At 51.8% G+C, this 21,641-nt stretch overlaps 7 protein-coding genes across 7 annotated transcripts; 3 read left to right on the top strand and 4 right to left on the bottom strand.

Annotated features, from left to right (window-relative positions):
- Positions 1-239: 239 nt before the first annotated feature.
- Z519_10352 (uncharacterized protein) lies at positions 240-2,389 on the bottom strand (the record flags this gene model as incomplete). Its single annotated transcript, XM_016768069.1, has 3 exons — positions 240-1,680; positions 1,789-2,062; positions 2,245-2,389. The coding sequence occupies 3 exons, from the start codon at positions 2,387-2,389 to the stop codon at positions 240-242; spliced, it is 1,860 nt and encodes a 619-aa protein (XP_016615537.1).
- Positions 2,390-8,441: 6,052 nt separating this feature from the next.
- On the top strand, positions 8,442-9,353 carry Z519_10351 (uncharacterized protein; the record flags this gene model as incomplete). Its single annotated transcript, XM_016768068.1, has 2 exons — positions 8,442-8,655; positions 8,713-9,353. 2 exons carry the CDS (start codon positions 8,442-8,444, stop codon positions 9,351-9,353), a joined length of 855 nt encoding a protein of 284 aa, XP_016615536.1.
- A 1,305-nt stretch (positions 9,354-10,658) lies between these two features.
- Z519_10350 (uncharacterized protein) lies at positions 10,659-11,315 on the top strand (the record flags this gene model as incomplete). Its single annotated transcript, XM_016768067.1, has 3 exons — positions 10,659-10,700; positions 10,768-11,034; positions 11,103-11,315. The coding sequence occupies 3 exons, from the start codon at positions 10,659-10,661 to the stop codon at positions 11,313-11,315; spliced, it is 522 nt and encodes a 173-aa protein (XP_016615535.1).
- Positions 11,316-12,858: 1,543 nt separating this feature from the next.
- On the bottom strand, positions 12,859-14,526 carry Z519_10349 (dihydrolipoyl dehydrogenase; the record flags this gene model as incomplete). Its single annotated transcript, XM_016768066.1, has 3 exons — positions 12,859-13,698; positions 13,753-14,235; positions 14,299-14,526. 3 exons carry the CDS (start codon positions 14,524-14,526, stop codon positions 12,859-12,861), a joined length of 1,551 nt encoding a protein of 516 aa, XP_016615534.1.
- Positions 14,527-16,301: 1,775 nt separating this feature from the next.
- Positions 16,302-16,760, bottom strand: Z519_10348 (uncharacterized protein; the record flags this gene model as incomplete). Its single annotated transcript, XM_016768065.1, has 1 exon — positions 16,302-16,760. One exon carries the CDS (start codon positions 16,758-16,760, stop codon positions 16,302-16,304), a length of 459 nt encoding a protein of 152 aa, XP_016615533.1.
- Positions 16,761-17,335: 575 nt separating this feature from the next.
- Z519_10347 (uncharacterized protein) lies at positions 17,336-18,350 on the bottom strand (the record flags this gene model as incomplete). Its single annotated transcript, XM_016768064.1, has 2 exons — positions 17,336-17,971; positions 18,084-18,350. 2 exons carry the CDS (start codon positions 18,348-18,350, stop codon positions 17,336-17,338), a joined length of 903 nt encoding a protein of 300 aa, XP_016615532.1.
- A 1,990-nt stretch (positions 18,351-20,340) lies between these two features.
- Z519_10346 (uncharacterized protein) lies at positions 20,341-21,526 on the top strand (the record flags this gene model as incomplete). The annotated part of the gene is made up of 5 exons (XM_016768063.1): positions 20,341-20,562; positions 20,614-20,700; positions 20,777-21,057; positions 21,104-21,431; positions 21,497-21,526. The coding sequence occupies 5 exons, from the start codon at positions 20,341-20,343 to the stop codon at positions 21,524-21,526; spliced, it is 948 nt and encodes a 315-aa protein (XP_016615531.1).
- Between the last annotated feature and the right edge of the window lie 115 nt (positions 21,527-21,641).

Genomic DNA, 21,641 nt, shown 5'->3' with positions numbered 1-21,641 from the left:
CCTTGGGCCATCCCTAGTCCTTTCCCTTCCCCTTCCCCTTGCGTCTGCCCTCCCTTCCTGTTTCGTCTCGTTTTGATTCGTTTCTTCAAAAAAACAAAAACAAAAATACATATGATCATATAGATTTATATACCTCGTGACGTGGATACTCATATCCGTATTGTTATCCAATCCCAGAGATCTGTCTGCCTTTCTGCCTTTCTGTCTTTCTGTCTGCATGCCCGTCTACATGACGACTTTCAGTCGAGAGCTGTCGAGCGGTGGGGACTCCGACTCCGCACGCGGTCGAGCCCAGCGTCGTCTGAGGAGGGGACCTGGAGGGCGACGCGATTCGTCATCGTTATCGTCGAGTCGGCCTCTTTGGCGTCCGCGTGTTTCGCGTGGTTGTTGATATTCCCGTTCCCGCGTTTGTCAATGTCCTCACGGCTATGCTGATGGTCCTGTTCGGAATCCTCTGAGTCCGCGAGACTCGCTAGCTCAACGACCTCGTCGTGTCCGTGCCCGCGAGCGCTCACGGGCACTACCACGCCATTCGCCAATCGTGGTGTCCTTTCCCTTTCCACAATCTCTTCGTCGGATCCAGAATTATTCTTCGGCTTCCTCTCGTACCCTTCCAGCTGGACGTTGACGAACAGAGCGTACAAGCCGAAATCGTAGACCAGACGACAAACCCCCGCGGCGACAAAGGCCACGCCGAAGCGGTCCCCCTCGGCCAGAACGCCCGTGACGCTCGGCCCCGTCATGGCGGCCAGGTTGCGCAACATGCTCGTGATGCCCATGACGGCCGTCCTTTCCTCGGGGCGCACGACGGCGGCGATGAAGGCCGAGCGCGGCGCCTGGTCCATGTTGTTCAGCGCGGTGCGCAGCAGCAGCAGGCCCGCGGTGAGCCAGAGGTAAGGAGGGAAGGGGAAGAAGAGCACGGCGGCGCTCGAGGGCACGTGCGTGAACACCATGGTGTTGATCAGGCCGATCTTGCGTGCCAGGGGGCCCGCGAAGACGGCCCCCACGGCCCCCAAAAAGTACGACAGCGACGTCACATCGCCGAGCGTCGACTTGGTCGGGTGGAACTTGATGTCCATGTAGTAGTTTGTCAGCGAGTACGGCACCATCCCGTCCGCGAGCGAATCGATCGCCAGCAGGAACCACAGCTTGTACATGGTCCGCCGCGTCGGTTTGGAGATCTCGGCAAAAACGCTCGAGAGCCAGGATTTGGTCCTTGATGTCCACCGTTCTGAGGACGGCGTTGGGGGGTGGGAGTGCGAGTGGGATTGGTATTGTAGTGCTGGTGTAGTTGATGATGATGTTGCTCTTGTTGCTGCTTCGATATCGTTCACGCCGATCCCATTCGGTCTTGAATGCTCGACGTCATGCTCGCTTTCTTCATCTCGATCTTCCTGCGGAACGCTCGCGTATACCTCGTCCCCCTTACCATCCGGTTTCAACTCGCAAGCTTCCGTCAACAGGACGACAAGCAAAACATTCACGATACCCATGACCGCATAGATCCAGAACAGGGCGTGGTAGGCCTCAACCTCTGTCCATCCCGGGCGTGCTTGCAGGAAATGAATGATCCGCCCCGAAGTCTCACTGCCGATACTCGAACCAAGCGTCGACGTCGTGACATACCAAGCTAGAACATCCGCTCGGTTCGAGGGTGTTGTTAGCTGTGACAGGACAGACCTGGATAGATTGAAGCGCGTTAGCGTCAGCTTTTCCGGATCTTCCAACATATCATTGCCACAGAGGACATTGAATCCCATGTGCCGGACAAGGAGACGCAAAACTCACTCCTCTATACTCCTAAACGGGCCGAAGTCTCCTCCCGTGACACTTATCACCCCTAAGATAGCCGCGCCCAGCAAGATCCAGAAATTCTCGAATACTGCAAACACGCACCCGCTCAGAATCATGAGGACCGACCCGGCCATTAACACGCGGCGGCGACCCACCCGATCAGCGATCAATGTCAAGAAGGTACCCAGGAACACATCGCCGAGTAAAGTGAGGGTCATGAAGATGCCGATTTGGTGGTCGGAGTAGTTCAAGGCCGAGAAGAAGATAGCTGTGGAAAACAACCCCGTGAGAAAACAGGGTATGTTGGAGGAACAGTTATGGCTCGGCCCGGACTTGGATATATGCACACGGTCACCCTCTAACGTTACCTGTGGACGTAGGGAAGCATGTACACACATTCGCAAGCCACAAGGCGCGAGACATTTTCTAACCAATGTCTTGAAAACTTACCCAATATTAGCGAATTGGTACCATAAGCAAACATCCGGCACGACCGTGCCAGGATAATGAGCCACGCATTTCTCCCAGTCTCGTGGATGGAGACGATTCCGAATTCATGATAGAACCATTTCAGGGGCCGGAGGATGACAGACATGACCTCGGGGCGGCCTTGGCTTTTCGGGTGTTATACAAACACCACACACTCTCACTCACACACCAGCCTCAAGCGGAGGGATTGCGAGACAAGAGAGAGGATGAAAGAATTAAGTTGCGTAAGCAGCTTTGAGGGCAACCTCGATGGTTGGGGAATGACGCCCTCTCTGGGGATCCTGGCCGACACCGCCTATTGCGCCTACCGATATCGGCTGTATAAACATGGGTGTAGACCACCAATTGGTATATATTAGACGGGGCGATCGTCTCCACCCGTGTCGCAACGAGCCGAAACGCTGATTGCTCGGTCACTGCCGGAGCGAGACTCAGGGGTTTCCAGGAATTCGCAGCCTTGCATCTGAAGGACAAGCTACATATACGGAGTACACTCTTGGAATCAAACCCATACCGCTCGCACATGGCACATAGCTAAAAGGATGGAACAGTGCATCAGCGTAATACTCTTACCTTGTCTCTGTAAGGGATCTTCGAATTGACAAGAGACCAACCACAGGAACGAGAACGATCTCGCTATTTGCGGCCGGTCCCCCCACTTCTCCAAGCACTAGACATCGACAATTTAGCAGTAATGTTGTGGATAGGCTGTGCATTCCCACTGTGGACAGCCCTAGAGCCTGGAAGGACATCTAGAGCTGGATATCTGAGATATCGTCGTGCCCGTTTGTAATGCAAAAGAGGTGGCTATACGATTTGGTGAACAAGTCCTTCCAGGACCGCTGCCTTTTCACCGTATCTGTACATTGAGGCGAACCCGTTATACTGGAGAATGAAAAGAAGATACAAAGTTTGGTAGATACAGTAGAGCAAGCGATTCCGAATATTGATGGAGTCGGCAGCTTCGTAGAAGGCAAAGGCGACCGCAACTATTTGGCTCAGGGCTTGTCGTTCTGAATCGAGAAAGTGGTAGCTGGAGTTTCTAGTTCAATGGTAACTCTGCTAAAGCTCAAAATCCGCGGCAATAATCTGGCTCTTTGTCAGAATACTTGGAAGGTGCATCAGTGCCGCATGAAAGATATTCCAACCATGACTCCATTTCGAACTTTTCGCGCGCGTAATTTCGTCAGGACGAAATTTAGACTCAGAGGCGGTACAGGTTATCGATGTCTCTGCTCAGGGAGTAACATCCGCAATTCAGAAGGGCTCCCAGGGGTGTCGTTGGCCCATCCTATCCTTCTCTCCGCTGTCGTGGCTGGGAAAGGTAGCTGGTTGATGTTGATCAACACCACGACGCCCTCAATTCAAATGCTGGCAAGACCTGGCTGGCTGATCGTCCCGCTTCCCCGGTTTGACAAGACCACAGAAGTGGACTTGAGGACGTCGTTGGCGTAGAAATGAGCCTAGGACGACGACCGGAGATCACTTCTCCAACCCTTGTCCATAGGTTTTCCTTCGATGTCACGCGCACAGAAAATGAATTAGTAAAGGGACATGGTGTACAAATACGCCACGTCATCGCTTCTTCTCCAAGAAGAGAGAGACTGTACCAGACGCAATCTCGGAATTCGAGTGTCCTTGCTCTGCAAATACTTAAAATCAGGTAGATGCTACAATTGATGATGACAGATATGCGTACCTCCTTTATATTTCGAGAAGGCGGGACACTCCAATCTCAGCGAGGCGGACCCTCGGTTACACCAGGTTGTTCGAAGGGTTCGTTTCAGGAACGCACTTCATCTTCCTGCCCAGTTGAGATACAAGGAAGCGTCGGCGCGCGAGTCGGGCTGTGTGTCCGCCAATAACGTGGAGATCACCAGCTTAGTAGTTGGTAGGAGACCACCTTCTTGAGTAAGTCCTTGCGTGTCGAGGAATTATGTTGGTCTAGTCGTATGATTTGACCTTGTGGTGTTCGGCGATAGGGCAACAATGCTGCTGAGATGCAACCATAACGAGTAAGCCGGGCTCGACGTCATGCTCGTGACAACAGGCATGAAAGGCGGTGGCCCCCCCACCAAAAGTGCATTTGCGCATGAAGTTTCCCATATGACGTTGCAATCGAATGGCCGGTCGGGGAGACTAAGTGACGGATCAGATCTGTACAACTGGCTTCCAAGGCGTCTATTTCTGTGCGTCTTCCGCAAATCTTTTCATATCCTATATTCAGACACTCCTTTTCGAGTCTGTCCGGTCGATCTCGTTTCATGCTCTGAAATTGGAAGCCGGTTTACGGTATTTGGAAGAGGCTAAAGCAAGGCACACATGAAGCAAGGTCAGCCTTGTCAGCTGTAACAACGCCATTTTAAGTGGGCTGTGCGCACATTAGACAGACACTGCCAATGGAAGCTTCTGCCAATCGCATGGTCGAGTGACAGGTTCGCTAGAGATCGACCACCGCCAGAATCAATAGTCGCACGACAGCCACAAGAAAGCCACATCACACCTCGTCAGATTGGTCTCTTTCACGGAGCCGGTCCGGGAACTTGTATTCCGACCCTCATAGAGTTCGAGGCATAAACACAGCATCAGTTGTATCTTCTATCGCATAAGAACCAACGAGTCTGAGCAAGGGAGGCGTAACACAGAACTACCCAAAAAAGGGGCGACAGGACGACATCCGAGCCCCACTCATGCCAGATGAGAGTTCCCCGGTGAACATGATTCGTACGTCGCAATGCGTCAAGGAAATGTACCTCGCAGGTCGAATAGGACAGCAGAGACAGAGACGCGGCAACGGGTTGTGCGCGACTGGGCGGCTAAGTTCGCGTTCTGGTGAGTGTTCCAGCTAGAGCCCGAACTCTTTACGTGCTGTGATCATACCGGGTATTGAGGTTCTTAAGCAGGGTACAGAGCAGTCAATGGGAAAAGTGGCTTTGGCATCTTCCGAAAGCATGAGGTTGCATTGTAGTCGTAAGTTTATCCCGCCCACAAGATTCCTGTTGAAGGTTTTCAAATCGATCGGGAATACATCTAAACCTTTCAGACATATAGCGCGGACACTTCAAACTTTAACATCAAGTTCTTGACACCCTTTGACCATCATCCCGACCATGCACCACATTTTGTCTGTTGTGGCCCCTGGACCGCGCAGTGTCGTCTTCAACCCTGCGGCCTGATGACGAGCATCTGGGGCAAGGGGCTTGGACGTGACCGAATCCGTTGCAAGTTTTGCATTGGGCCCCGCTACAACGAATGTCAGCTCCCAGACGTGACACATGCTTGTCGAGGTTGCCTAGGTATTGAGGCCACGTTGGGGACGTCTAAAAGACGCATACCGGGGAGGGTGTCCTGCGCAAGTACGGCAGGTGTTCCAGACCTTGGGATGATCGCACATGATGAGATTGAGGAGATGTTTGTTGTTAATAGGAAAGTCGGAATAGCGGTAAGATTCTTAGTGTAGGGTCAGCGCATGCGGCTAGCAGTGACTGACAATGTCGAACGTTTTGAAAAGAACCGGAGGAGGAGTTGAGCGAGATGGTTCGAGGCACGGCGAGCCCGTTTTATATGCAATCTTGAGCCTTGCATCTAGGACCTTTCCGGCAGCTCCAAGCACCGTGCCAAATACAGATAGGAGAGGCAAGTCGAAGTGTTCGTATCTTCTGTACTACTGTGACGGAACGCTGGGTAGACTCCGCCTCCCATCTTCCGCTTGATCAGGTGTCCGCCTCAAGGCCGGAACAAGGGCGGTACGACTTCCCATCCCGTAACACCGGAACCGGTAAACTGTGGGAACAACAGCCGATCGCATGAGGCGAGGACTGTAAAATGGTGATTTTCATATCTGCTGAAGGAGGTACGTTTCGAGGCAAATAGTCTCACCAGCGTGACGTTGCAGTGCAAGGTAACCCTGGTGAGAAGTCGCTTGGGAAACTAGAGGTTAGGACTCTTTCAGTAAAGATGAGTGCCAGTTCGAGAAGTCGGTGCCAAAGTTGCTTGCTTGCGACAAGAGATGTGAACATGACAGGATGGCGTCAGCTCCCACGTGCCATAGGAAAGGTAAAGTCACACGTTCGCCGATGACGGCGCCAAGTTGCTCGGCCACAGAAAAATGCGTCCATGGCTTCTCTGGGCTTCTCTGTGGAGTGATGGAAGGTCGATGAAATAGTGGGAAACAGAAACTTGTCTTGTTGAGAAATATTCGACCCGTCACAACCGCGTGAACATTCTGCTGACCATTCGACGACAATGTCGAAGTGGCACGAGAAGGGGCCTTCTTTAGAGAAAGTAGCAAGAAAGATTGGTACATTCCCGAAGCAGTATTACTGGCTTCGTGTAGCAGTACGAAAGGGTCACTTGAGTTGGTTGAGGGGGGAGATCGGCGAGCTTAGAGAATAGGATTGGAGTCGCCTCGCTAAGCAAGACTCGTTCGTGTCACGTTCGAAACTTCAACTTTCCGACTAGCCTGACCGTATTGAGCTTCGTGCATGGCGGTCGACACCATCTTGAATTGTTGCAGGCTGAGGAGGAAATATCTGTGTAAATTCCAAGCGGGCTTTGGTGGTGAGGCACTGTTTGAAGGAGCTGGCCGAGGCGTATGATAGTTTCGAAAGAAAGCCGATTCGGCCGCTTCTAGCCGTCAATGGCACGTCCCATGGCAGGTCGACGAACCCACCGACGGCCAATGACGGCAGTGTAAGCGAGCATGGCTTTTGTAGAGCAGAGCAAGATTTGACGGTAATCTTAGAAGTACTACCTCCGTACCTGCAAAATACTTAGTCTGCGGGTCAAGGTACATTTCTGGCTCTGGGAGGAAGGAGGGAAGGCAGACATAGAGGCGAGACCGGTCTCTTTCCCAAGCAGGAATCGACCGAGGAGACTGGGCGTATCTGATGACAACGAAGACAGCCCAAGGTTGAAAGCCAGCACTCCGTTGTCGGGAACCCACCTTCTCATTAGCCAAGGCTCCCAATAATGCACTGCCTGCGGAAAATGGGCAGCATCCGCTCTCTGCTGTGAATTTGCATCGTGGCGGATTTGCGCAGGAGCAGGATATAACCTGGGCATGAAAGTCGAGGTGACCAAAGATCTTTCGACCAAAAGGGATCAATGAAGCAGATTTGTTGCCAGAGTCAACCACGAGCCACTTCAGAATCAAGCGATGGTCAGACTCATGTGACGAAGGCGTGTCCATTCCATCCGAAACTGGCTGTAAAAATAAGCGTCCAAAAGCCTCTGGGCCAAAAAGAGAGGATAAATTGTAATAAAGGCCATCAATACCCCAACTGGTGGTCTTTAAACACCTTAGTCAAGGAAAGATGCATTGTCAGATGCCACTTGGACGACTGACTATGCAATTTGAAGCTTTATTTGAACCACGAACTGACAGGAAGACGACAAGAGCCACTGCCGTACGTTGATTGCAATCATAACACTACCGCTGACGACACCCGCGGCGCATCTGGGGCATAAACTTGAACAGTTGTTGTTGATGTGCGTCGACATGAAGCTGAGTGAGTGAGTCCGTTGGGTCTCATAGTGGTTCGACTTGGACTTTGCCCGGTCTATAGGTAGGACAGGAGTAGCGGAGCCGAAGAAAGATTCAGCCTCCAGCAAGTCTTCTGTGTTGGTCTAGGGCCATCGATTACGAGGGGGAGTGAAGGCAGATAGGAAAAAGCAGACAGGAGGTGCGCAAGCCAGATGTTTAGCGAGCAAGAGACGGCCGAGTCCTTTCACGCCCTGACATATTCCGACCAGCCCAGCTGAAAGGTGTTGGACAGCCATGTTGAACAAGGAAACGGATATGGTGTGGAAAGAAGGCTGAGGCTGGACATCGATTGACGACCGAAGATTGAGAATCGAAGAAGACCTCGGCCTCGCACGTGTACCACGTGACAGTTGCCACCCTCTGCTGTTGCTTGTCCGAGCCGAGGCAAAGTGAGTGTTGAATGTGAGCCACGGATGAGAGAGACAGCTACACACAGACCAGACCTCTGACAAGCACCGTTGATGGGCCAGAAAACTTTCTTTACTCAGTACTTAATGTCACCACCGCTGCTCTGTTGCCCTCTTCTCCAATCCTCTGAGTCCTGCCTACCGATCAAGTCACACCTAAAGGTGGGAGAGAGGTCTGCCCATAACGCTGTCTCCTATCCGATATCATGGCGCTGAGCAGCTTTCCCAAGTTCAAGTTTTTTAGTGTTACGGTTCCGGCGCAATATGTGGTGCAGGTCGAGATCAACCGCCCAGAAAAGCTCAATGCTTTCTTCGCACCCATGTGGTTCGAGTTAAAGGGCATCTTCGAATTGTTGTCCCACGATCCCGAAGTCCGTTGTATCTTGCTCTCTGGCGCCGGAGACCGAGCGTTTACTGCAGGTGGGTGATGGAAATCTCTAAGGAGCAACGAGTAATCTGAGCTGAGGTGTCCTTCAGGCTTGGATGTGGAGCAAGCAGCCAAAGCTGACAATCCTCTCTCATCGAATTTTCCGGATCCCTCACGGAAGGCGACGGTGCTACGGCGGCATATATTTGAGCTACAGGAAGTCATCTCAGCCGTCGCTCGCTGTGAGAAGCCAGTGATTGCGCTGTTGCATGGGTACACTTATGGGCTTGGGATCGACCTGTCATCGGCATGCGATTTGAGGTTTTGTACCAGCGACACGAGATTTTGCGTCAAGGAAGTTGACATTGGGTTGGCGGCAGACGTGGGGACTCTTAGCCGATTGCCCAAAGTCGTGGGGGGTGTGACCAGTTGGGTGAAAGACGTATGTCTCAGTGCACGACCGTTTTCCGCAGAGGAAGCGCTCAAGAACAACTTTGTGAGCCAAGTGGTGAACGGGGGAAAGGCTGAGCTCATTCAAGAAGGGGTCAAGTACGCAAAATACCTCTCGAGCAAGAGTCCTGTGGCCGTACAGGGCACCAAGAACATCCTCGATGCGGCGTGGGGAAGGACCGTCGAGGACAATCTCAACTACACCGCCGTGTGGAATGCGGCCATGATACAGAGCACTGATGTTCAAAGAGCCATGCTCAGCGGACTACAGAAGAGGACGCCGACATTCGAAAAGCTGTAGATCAGGAGGTATATGGGTGTTTTGACGGGTGGTGTCAAGACAATCACATGTTCTTTGACCGATGCATTCATGCATGACCTCGGTAAAAAGTGAACCGGATAACCGCCTTGCCCTTGGAACGCTACCTACTGTATGTACCGTACATAACAAGTATATCAGATGAATTAGGCGAGGCTGGATTGGTTGGTGGGCGGGTAAAAGTCAGCAGCCTGATTGACTTGGACGTGTTGTTTCGAGTTGTTTCTGTGACGACAGAGGTGTTTGGAAGTCAGCACATGCGGTTGCCCGAGCAGCACAATCCGTACTCGGTACCCAGTACTTGGACATGCAAAAGAAGTTGCAGGGCAGCAAACGAGCGGTTCGCTGGTTCTTTCGGAGGCAGAGTCGCGCATTTCACGTGATCTGTCACCAGAGAATCAGTGAGAGGCACTGGTCGCGTTGCCATGGCAGAAAGCTGAGGATGAAACAGGTCACCAAGGTCACCAAGGTTGCTCTGACAGCCAAACATTGCCGAAACTGCTGCAACAAGGGATAGAATGAGACAATTCGTTGTGAGCCTATGGCGAGGGCGGAATGTGCAGGATGAACCTTCTGTCCCATTGGCTATGATAGACGTCGCCACAGTGACACGATGGTGTTTTTGGGCGCCTGAACAGGATGCCCATCGAGCATGTGCCGAGCGCCTCGTACGAGGTCCGAAAGATCCGGGTGGGTGTTTGTTCCTGGCGCCAGAAGCCAACCAAGGCTGCCACCGAGCTGCCTGGAAATCGAGCCTAATGAGCCTATCAAGCCCGGACCAAGTTGCCCATGGTGCCGCTTGCTGCTAAGCTTTTTGCAGTTGGCGTCACTCCCGGGACCTCCCACTAGCCAGTGACGTCGTTGGCAAAGCCCAGGCCACCAAAAGGTCAACACGGCCACCCAGACTCGCCGCGTCACTGTCCACCAAGCAAGCTTAGGTGCTTGGTATGTACTTGGTAGACGCCCAGGTTCCCCTCCAACGCCCCCGGCACCTGCTCCTCATAAGAGCTCCTGCAAGCGTCACCAGCGTCACTCAGCAAAAGTTAGCTCCATCTGCCCAGTGCATCATCATTCCACCTTCCACTCCGTTCCGTTGCTCTCCACCTTGACTGACAGCTTCTACTTGTACTTACACACAACTCTCCCTCCATCATACGGTTTGTCTCCCAGCTTCTCACCTATTACCTTTACCTGCACCCTTTCCACGAGTACTCCCGATACAATACCACCTCCAACCACTTCCAAGCTTCTGTATCGCTCCCACCGGGTCTCAATCAAGCCGTCAAGATGGTGTCCCGAACCGTGAACCTCATCCTCCGATCCATCGAGGTAAGCTCCTCAAGCACGCTCGCACTCTGTCTGCAGCCGGCAGCATCTAACCAGAGTCCTCGCGCAGTTCGTCTTCATACTCATCATCATGGGGCTCATCGGCAACGTCATTGCCATGGCTTTCGCCGGCAACCCCGCTTTGATCAATTACGATATGTTTGTAGCGGCATTCGCCATGCTCTCGCTATTTTACCTTATACTGGTCGCCTTCAACGACTCTTTTATGGGCCATCCCATTTTCCCGGTTATTGTCGATCTGCTCAACTGCATTTTCCTCTTCTGCGCCGCTGTTGCCATGGCTGCCGAGCTCGAGGTGCATTCCTGTAGTAACAATGTACGGTTCCTTCTCCTTTGCGCGTGCGCTTCCTCTTGATGGAGACATTGACTAACTAATTGCTACAGACATATACCCTCCACAACCACCTCACGAACGGCGCCCACGACAGGGAGGGGCGATGCCGGGAGGAGCAGGCAGCCACGGCCTTCCTATGGTTCGCATGGGCAACCTGGATGGTTAGCTTGTTCTTCTCCATTCTTGATGCTCGCAGCGGTGGTGTCAACCTGAGGGGTCCTGTTCGCTCTAGAGGTGCGCGCCCAGCCATGTCTCAGGTGTAAAATTGTGAAGCAGAAGCTTGGGAAACGGACAATAACAAGAAGCTCTTTCCTGCTTCTCGGACTCTGCATCACGTATGCTTGGAGACATTCCCCGGTCTCTTGAGGAGTTATCGGCTAACAACTTCAAAGTCTGATCCTCCCATGATAATACACCTTGCGAGCCACACGTATACGATAACCCTAAAAGGATCAACCGCGGCAAGTCGGTCTACAGCGAAGCTGGTCTAATCTGGAAGACAATACCCGGCGTATTACGATTTGCAACTTTTGATCCAGCCACCATCGGCGTTGGAAATTACCCTCTGTCACTCCCTCTAGAACAATTGCATTTGCATGCCTGGCAGCCTGCACGGCGCTTCGACACCAAAGATGCCAATCATCAAGAAGAAGATAAGAGAAAAGCCGAAAACCCCAAAGAACAATGCGAGAAATGGAATGCTTGCTATGAATTGAATGTGTGCAAGATCTGGATAATGCAGACGATCCCCACGGGTCGAACTGCTCTTAATGTGTATGATACAGCACATGGTTTATTATGCGCTGCATGATTGATTGTGACGGCAAGATACTACGTCAAGAAGTAGCTATTAGGTAGCAATAATGAACGAGAAATGCAAATTATATCCAGCACCTCGCACATAAATCGCTCACCAGCAACATGCAGGGCTCTCAGTGAAATAGCGCATTGGGTTAGCACGGTGGCTCTGGTGCCTCCTACAAGTAGAAGTGCACACGGGTTCCTATCTCGCTCCTGTCATTATGTACCCTGGCAACCTGCGTGTGACACCTCGCTTGGGAGTACTCGACAAACACACACGGCAAAAGGACCAGCCGGGGAATGGGAAAAGAACTGGTCATATATATGTCTGGTGTGTATAGGTGGAGCGACCAACAACCGCCTCATGAAACGACTGTGAGTCTAGACTAGATTAGACTACAAAGTATTACCTCGTACTCCGTACTCTATATGGACACGACTACCCTGTACATATCGATGAGGCCACAGACATGGATGTGGGCACACGCCTGTTCCTTTCCTTTTTGGAGATTCCGCGGCGGCGACAGTGAATCAAGAGCAGACTACATATTCTCACGCAAGGCTGCGCGAGGCTGGACGAGAGGACTGTCGTGGGTACGTTGTACGGGGGTTCGTCGCCGGGCCTATTCACCCTACCAACAAGAGGCTGGATTGGCCAGACTCGGTATTGTCTTGGATCTGTCTTGATGGTCCGGGGAGGAATCTTGCGCCGTGACATATCACAGCCCATGAAACATGCTCGGTATACTTGTAGAGTAAGACGGCAACCCAAAAATCAGAGGACGAAATCCCGAACCGGCGCCTTCAAAAAGGTCACGGACTGGAGTCAGTCCCAACGGGGCATCCGAGTAATTTTTTACATGCCTAGGTAAGTACAATGCTTGTGCTGCCAATTTCCTGCCTGCTGTCCCAGACACGCTTCGTCAACGACAGACTGATAATGCCAATGCTCTCAGCACAACATCCACAACTCCCCCGCCGCATCGTGCCACTCGCCTGATCAGCTTAAAAATGGATCGCCTTGCTATATGTGGCCATCGCCGCCTCCTTAAATGCCTCGGCCAGTGTTGGATGCGCATGACATGTCCTCGCCACGTCTTCACTGCTCGCACCATACTCCAGCGCCAAAGTGCCTTCGGCAATCATCTCTCCCGCATTCGGTCCAATAATATGAATGCCCAAAATCCTATCTGTTTCCGCATCGCTGAGGAATTTCACCATTCCTTCGGTGTCGAGATTCGTTTTGGCACGCGAGTTGGCGGTGAAGGGGAAGGTGCCTACTCTGTATTTCACGCCGGCGGCTTTCAGCTCGCCTTCGTTTTGGCCCACCCACGCAACTTCGGGATGCGTATACATGACTGATGGGATGGCGCCATAATTGACGTGACCATAGCCTTTGGTGATGTACTCGACGCAGGCGACTCCTTCTTCTTCGGCTTTATGTGCGAGCATCGGTCCGAAGGTGACATCGCCAATGCATCGGATGTGAGGAATCTTGGTACGATATTCTTGGTCGATGACGACGCGTTTGCGTTCGTCCATCTCGATGCCAATATTCTCAATACCCAAGCCATCAGTATAAGGTCGGCGCCCGATGGCCACAAGCACGACGTCGGCATCTAGAGATTCGTTCTTGCCACCTTTTGCGGCCTCAACCTCAATCTTGACGCCGTCACCGCTGGCGTCGCCCTGAGTGACTTTTGTATTGACCTTGAATTTGATACCTTGCTTGCTTAAGATCTTTTGCGCTTGTTTGGCAATTTCCGCGTCCATGCCAGGGCCACCGATTTGCCCAAGGAATTCGACAACCGTAACGTCGGAGCCGAGGCGGGACCATACCGAGGCCTACAAGCGTATTAGAAAGGATGTCTCAATTAAGAGCGGGTGCGCTTAGAGTACCATTTCCAGGCCAATAATACCACCACCAATTACCACCATCTTCTTGGGCACTTCTTGCAGAGCAATTGCGCCTGTGCTAGTGATGACTTTCTTTTCATCGATCTGCAGGCCCGGGAACGGTGTTGTCTCGCTACCAGTAGCAATGACGATGTTCTTGCCCCTGACCTCTGTCTCACCGCCCTCGAGCAGATTGACTTTGACCGTGTGTTCGTCCACAAAAGATCCCGTGCCTTTGATGTAGTCAACATTATTTTTCTTGAACAGGAATTCGACACCCTTTGTCAAGCCAAGGACAGATTCGTCCTTGGCCTTCATCATCTGGGTAAGGTTGAGCTGGACATCATTGACGTCAATCCCTCGCTTCTTGGTGTCGTGAAGTATTTGGTGATAGAGGTGTGAGTTGTTGAGCAGAGATTTTGAGGGAATGCAGCCGACATTTAGACATGTGCCTCCAAGCGCTCCTCTCTTCTCGATACAGGCTGTCTATCCCGATGTCAGAACAGTCGGTCTCAATTGTTTGTCTGTCACAGAGCAGGATATGCGCACCTTCAGACCTGATTGACCAGCTTTTATTGCGCCGACGTAGCCTGCAACACCGCCGCCAATGAACACAATATCATAGTCCGATGCTTCCGAAGCATAACCCCTCCTTCTTTGCTGGTTCTGGGAAACAATCTGGAAGCTGGGGGCGGTCCGGAGGTTCGCAGGCCCCAAGTGCGGAGCTTTCGTTGAGAGGAGTGACCGGCCCGTCCTGGGTACCAAAGTCTTGAGCATCTTGACAGAGACCGTGTCGATGGAGAAGGAGTTGAAGAGGTCAATGAAGGGAAGCGACCAAAAGTCGCAAAGGAAATACAGTCACCAAATAGCTTGGGCAAGGCAAAAGTGCTGAGAAATTGTAGCGAGCAGAAACGCCGCTTGATGGGAGACGCAGCGCTTCCCGGAGTTGAAGCTCGAGTCCGAAGGTTTCAATCGAGTTTAGTGCATTTGAGGGAATTTGGAAAGGCTGACCGACGCAAACCGATGTCAGCCAGGTCTCTCACTTTTATCGCTGAACCTTCCTTGTTTACCTTCCTAACGGGCAGAATTGAACTAAATCTGTCACATGATCATACAGTCCTATTCGGGAATAGACTGGTTTTAATGCCCAGTGAGCCCGGAGTACAACCACTGGCGAAGAGCTTGGTCAACCCTGTCTCAACCACACTGAACAAGCGCACTGATAAAGGTTGAATATTTTCAAATTGGCTATTTGATGGCACTAAAGAATGTAAGGCAACTGCCAAAGAAGGAGAAGCAGGGGCTCAGAAACCACAGCCTCATTCTGCCGCGTGGCATTTCATTTTGTCCTGCGCTCATCTATCGAGTACGCTTGTCTTCGGAACTTCCCTCTCGTTGTGCCCATCGACATAGAATGCATCGTTCGATCCGGATTGGAGGTTCTGGTCCCACTGGGTAAGAGTTTTCCGCAAAGAGATGAGCTGTGAATCTGTGAGACACAGTGGGCAAAGCTTATTGGTCTTGCTCTCCATTGTTGACAGTGCACCATTCGCTCGTTGCGTGGGTTCTTTATTCATTGTTGATCGAAGCAAGCATAGCTCTTCTATAATAATGCCAACTCACACTATGTTCTTGATCAGAACGAGACACAGAAGAGTTCCGAGACTAATATTTTGGCCAAAATATGATACTGACAAAGACAAGGCTGAAATCTGCCTGGCCACTGCAGGGGTTTTCCAGTCTAATGGTACCAGGATAATGGTTATCAGGAGCTTGAACGCCATGGTGGCAAATACCTCTCATCTCGCTCAAAACGCGGATTTTTTTTAACACAGTTATCGAAACAAACATCCGTAAATCCCAGGTTTCATGGCCGTCAAATCAAGCAAATAAATTGCTCCTGTACAGCAACAACGAAAGATGGATTTCTTTCAACAACTCCAGGAACTCCATTGCAGCATATCATTCCTTCTGGTCAATAAATTATCAGCTGCAGAGCAGAGGCCACAACCATCAAGATTCGAAAACTTCCGTTCAACGCTGCAAATTCCATATCGCCCAGACTCTGTTCCGCTAGACTCCCAAGATGACTTCTCACGTATCAGCATTCTTACCCTTCTACTTCGTCGCCAAATTCTCCAACACGCGGATTCAGCTTCCTATTGACCAGGAGGCAACATACAAGCAGTTCATGAAATGTCTGTACGACGTCTCGACCCCTGTAGCCACTGAAATCGAGAACAATTCTTTCCACTAGCCTGGTCTAAGTACGGCTCGCTTGGAAGTACAACGCTTCAAGTCGAGTGAGGGTCCTTGGCTTTCCCGCACTGCGACAGCTGGCAAGAGAGGAGGAGAGGATATGTTGCATTCTGGGTGGCGCATTGTCTCACGCAAAGCTTTTGGACGAATCCTTGAACAATCTTAGTCCTGGGGACCTACCAACAGCCTCGAAATCATACATACTCTTCAATATGCTTGCGACACGGAAGCCGCTCAGAGGACAGCACAACGACAAGTTTGGACGAGCATATTGAACCCCACAGTCCAGGCCTTCACTCCCGCTTCGGCCGGTCCGATTCCATTGCCAAACCCGTATAATCTTGCACCAAATCCAGGAGTCCCACATCAGACATGGCAGGAATGTCATACTTCAACCGCAAATCTCCTTCCAGCGAGCATTTCAGCTCCAGCGCAATATCGAGCAGCATACGCATACCCTCCTCCGGGAAACCTAGTTCCAAGTTCAGGTTCAGCACCAATCCCTGGTCCATCACTTGCCCAATGCTATGCGCTATATCAACCATGTGGTCCTTATCCGGCGGTGTGTGATTCTCCAGCACCAGGTGCCATTCCAGATCTCCAGCGACATACACATCCAATTCCCCCACCAGGTCAGATTCCGAGGCCGCCGCCCCGTCAACGCCCAGCCGCTCTTCCAAAACCCTATTCAGGTTCATTTTCAGCTCATCTCCACCCCCAATTCCTGCTGTAGCTGCACCCCACGTTCGCATGCCTGTTGCAGCAGCTCCAATGCCGATTCCAGTTCCGCCCCCAGTTCCAGCCCCTGCTCTCCCACTTCCTCCGAATCTATTGCGCGCTCCAACGCCATCGGACCTTTCCAGTTGGGGTAGCGACCTGTATCCACCAGTAGTGGTTGACGGCTCTGATCTCTACAGGATCATTTAAGAAGAAATGTTGCGAGGAACAGTGGCGTTTGGGCGGGCACCAGTTGTTAACGCAATAGATGTTTGGACGCATGAGTCCAAGCCACGGCATTGAATCAGGGTGGTAGCTCGCGAAGGAACCCAGGACATGGCGGGAGAGAAGACGTATCCCTGAGGGCGGTCAGGTGTGATTCTTGGTGAATGTCATGAGAACATGGTGTCATGGAAAACGAAGGGGGATGACTCGTCTACGGCTGTAGCAAGGTCCTTATCTTCGAAGACGTGTTCTGCCATCATGCCACTACAGCGGCCGCCGCAAGCACACGTTCATCGGGTTGTCATTCTATGTGAAGCTGCTATCCCTGCCCAACCATCCCGTGTTACATCAAACTGCCTCAAGCAGACATCTCAATGCGACGTGCTTACTCCCATGGGATGCTTCCCTGCCACAATGTCATCCCATCGCTTCCACCATCCCAACACACCAAACCTTTCAGATCCCTCCTCAATCTGCCATCGCTAAACCTCTCCAAGACCTCGCTTCTGAACTTCTCGCCATCCCAGCCTCTCTTCTCCCTCTTTCTGCTCAAGCCCTCACCAGTGCCGTACAAGTCCTTCTCCCACGCGCCGTAGCCACGAAGCCGATCACCCTCCTCGATCTCTTCGAGCTTGGTCGGGCTGAAGGGCGGGTTGATCCCGATGTACGTGGTAGATTCAAGCGGGAAGCGGAGGGCGGGGAGGTGAAGCTCGAGAAAGCGGGAGCGTTTGAAGGAGTGGGAGATTATCGTGAGCTTGGTCGGGAAGGGTGTTCGAACGGTTCGGCTCTCCTGCTCCTTGGCCGCCGCAACAGGCAGAGTATGCTGTGAGCGCGAGGGTGATGATGTTGCGCCTTCCGAGATGTTCCGGGAACGGAGTTGTTGAACGAAGACAGGGAACTGGATCAGCGAGCAGAGAATGTTTTGATATGAGTCTGTAGCGTAGCGGTCGACGAAGATCCGCTGTCTCAGTGATGGTGGAGAGGTCTCCAGACCGAAGAGGTCGTGCTCAATAGCAACGTTCTAGCCCGTCAGCCCACTTGAACAGCCCTCCCACCTTCAATCATTCTTCTTTTTTGGGACCTGTGGTACGCGTCGTCTCGTACCATTTACCACAGAGTCCGATTTGACTTACCAAGTAACCTTCCCCTTCGGTCGTTTGCGTCTTGTCCGGCTTTGTGGCCGCACCGCTAAACACCAGAATTGCATCCTCCCTACCTCTCGCTAGCTCCTTCACTCCGGCTTCGATGTGTCTGATGTATGTGTCCGTTTCACCAGCTTGAAAGGGTTCAATCAGCCAGTTGGATTCGTCTTGGTTGGCAGAGTCTGTCCCCGGGCCCAGGTAGATAGCGTGGCAGCAGACCACGATGAGGTGGGAAGGGACAGGTATCTGCACAGTCATGTTGATCTATGGAGTTCTATGGAGCAGAGGAGAAGACGAAAGGTGAGCAGATGAGGTCACGCCTTGTAAACCGCGGCGCGACTCTCCCGCGGCTTGTCCCATGTATGTATGTATTATATACCACCACCCCCGCTATGAACGTATCTACAACGATAGTGATTTCACGTGCCTTTTCTCCTCGCTCTGCTACCCATGACTAGTGACCGTGTTTCGTAGTACGTTTCTAGGAGCACTCCGTTTGTCTCTTGTCCGTGTGGGTGTTCGTATAGACTGCCTTGGCGCCAAGAGAAGGTCCTTCGACATTCAGCTCACCCCTTTTTGGGACGAGGGTGATTGCCGCCCTGTACGAGGTCCTCACCCCCCCACAATAGTGTACTCCATCGATACCGGTAGTCTAAAGGAACCTTTAGCTTATTGATCTTGGAGTCTTTTAAAGTTCTCCTGCTAGCGTGCTACGCCGAGGAGCAGCGGTTGGGGTTCTAATACTGAATTATACCCCCATCTTCTCCGGGAATCAAGACACGTCAGCCGCATATCAGGCCACATGAGGTACACGAGGATTCTCGATCGTTTAATGCATACACTGAATAACGTTCAAGGACCAAAGGAGGAAAGTGTTCAAGCGGTTAGGGGGGGGTCTAACTTTCCCCCTCGCGGCTCCATCTTGTTCCGCAGAACTGTGAGGATGAACCGCAAAATCACTTGTATTCGGGGCCGAAACCCTTTGCAATCCCAGTCTAGGTCCAAAAGGACGGCAATACCAGGTCGTTTGTTCATGGTTCGTATTTATTCATGGGTAAGCTAACGGCTTTGGGCATGTCGCAGTGGAGCATAGGCCCGGCCCGCAGCAAGGCGTCCAATGTAGCCAGTCTTCCGGTGGATCGCGCTGATCTTCATGACTCGATGCAGTTTAGTGTTGCGTAGTGCGTCCTTGTGAGGTACCCTGCTCGATTCGGAATAGATTTGACTGCGTTGTACTCGGTACCTGAGGTTGGAGAAGAGGACTCAATAACGACGAGGGAGCTACTGTTTCCGGAAGATCTAACTGTATAGATTACGGACGCAAGACCACTGTTTTCCGATGGAACGTAACCTCTATTGTTTTAACTGCAATTGAGGAAAACAGCTTGCAGACGGCGCCACTTTTCTTTCGAGGGGATTCGTCGTTCGAGCGTCCTTCATCTTAGTCTTAGCTTTTCAGCTCCGCGAGTCTTCTGATACCATCCATTGCAAACAGGGAAGCCGACTATCATCTCTATCTTGAGGCTGAACATCCTTGGAAGACACATGAAGATCTCAATCTCCCAGAAGTGGATTCCTCGACACCAGCGCATGCTGAGCCTCTCTCCTTTGGGTTGTTTCTCCAATCATGTTTCCTGCTCCGAGAAGACTCTGGCGTTGTGAATGCCCATATACAAAATGTGAGAATCATGCCCGGCATGCAACGATTCCAACTTCTCTTCAACAGCAACAATTTGAAAGGTGGTCCAAGCCCTCGTTTCTTTTTCACGCTTTTACTCCAATTACAGCCCTCAATATGGGTAGCCGAATCAGCAATATCTCTCGGTTCATGATCATGTCCCTGGTGTCATTGTCACTTCCGTTGAGCGCCATTGCTGCCGCCAATCTCAGCCCCAATTGCACGACTCCGACCAAGTTCTTCAGCCAACAGATAGACCATGCAAAGCCCAATTAGGGAACTTTCCAGCAACAGTATCAGGTTGTGTCCGATCATTTCAAGCCATGGGTGCCAATTCTGTACTACCAACAAGCCGAGACCAGCATCTTTGCCTGCCTGGTATGTCCATGATTTGTCCACAATGATTTACAGCGTCTTAATCTTGTCTTAGGAGAAATCTGTCCTTCCCGAATGAGCTTCAGAACTGGGAGCTCTGGTTATAACTCTCGAACATCGCTTCTTCGGTCTCAGCAATCCATTGAATGACTCCAACCCATTGACAGGTACAAGACATTGACACTCGAGAACGTCATGTCAGAGGCTGTCAAATTTATCCAACACATTAAGAACACAGTCGCTGGGGCGAAGGACAGCAAGGTGATAGTCACGGGTGGTTCCTATGGCGGATTTCTCACAACAGTCCTCAAAATGAATCATCCGGATGTTTTTTTCGGAGCGATTCCTTTCGCCGCGCCGCTTCGCTCGATTGGATCAAATAACCAAAACCCTCAACGATACGAATGGTTCAAATGGGTAAACACAAGAACTCTAGGAGTGATATTGACATGCTAATTAGTGACCCAGGCGAACCAGACTTACAGGGACTTGTCTGCTTCGGCAGCCAACAAAATGAAGCACGCTTTGAAGTACTCAACAAGCGATTTCAAACCGGTAAGCCTGTATCTCTGGTTGTTCCGCTTCTGTGGAAGTCACTTGACACTGGGTCCTCGCAGCAGCCAATACCCAGAGCATCGCAAAAGACTTCAATCTGTGCTCCGTCCCCGAAACCGTCATAGACCTCCAAACGATAATGGCATTGATCAATACTGCAGCATACCTCATCCCACAGGGGAGCTACAACAACCCGATCGCAAACCCAACGGGAGCCAGCGCACAGAAGCTAGTGAACACCACGCTCCACCTGACCGATCCCACACAAATCATTAACGCGACCCTGATGACATATTACCCGCCGTCCTCCTATCCCTGCATCGAATGGAACTCGACACAGTCCGACAACCCTACCCCGTAAAAAAACATTCAACTACCTCCTGTGCAAATACTTCCCGTTGAGTGCCAACGAGATCCCCGCCGGGACCGTCTTCGTTCCCACGTCCATCCAGACCGAGACTGACCCGTACACCCGCGAGACGCTGTACGACATCGTGGCCCCGACCCAAGAGTATGTGGAAACCAAGTACCACATCACGCCCGACGAGTTAGTCCAGGCGAAGCGCATCCTGTTTGCTTACAACGAAATGGATCCTACAACTGCGGTAGGAATTGATCCTTTGCCCATCACCCAGGATCGGAACGCGTCTAGATACATGTTCACCTCGTTGTCGGCACACGGGGAGGGGGTGATTGCGAGTTATCCGGGCGATAAGCCGTCAGTTGTCCATGTAAGTTGGGAAACGCCGTGACTCTATATATAAATGAACGCGCGCTGATACGTGGCTTGAACTAGGCAAGACAAGTGCAGCTGCAGACGATCTAGGAGTGGCTCGGTCTTTACTAATGAGGACTTCGAGCGGTGCACCAACAGCATGCTGGGTTGGGAAGGGGGGTTATAGAAGTAGAGGAGCTGCTGTCAGAGGGAGATATTGCTTTGT

The sequence above is a fragment of the Cladophialophora bantiana genome (assembly GCF_000835475.1).
Source record: "Cladophialophora bantiana CBS 173.52 unplaced genomic scaffold supercont1.18, whole genome shotgun sequence".
NCBI lineage: Eukaryota > Fungi > Ascomycota > Eurotiomycetes > Chaetothyriales > Herpotrichiellaceae > Cladophialophora > Cladophialophora bantiana.
The sequence above is the reverse complement of the archived record's forward strand: the minus strand, read 5'-3'. Positions and strand labels throughout refer to the sequence as shown.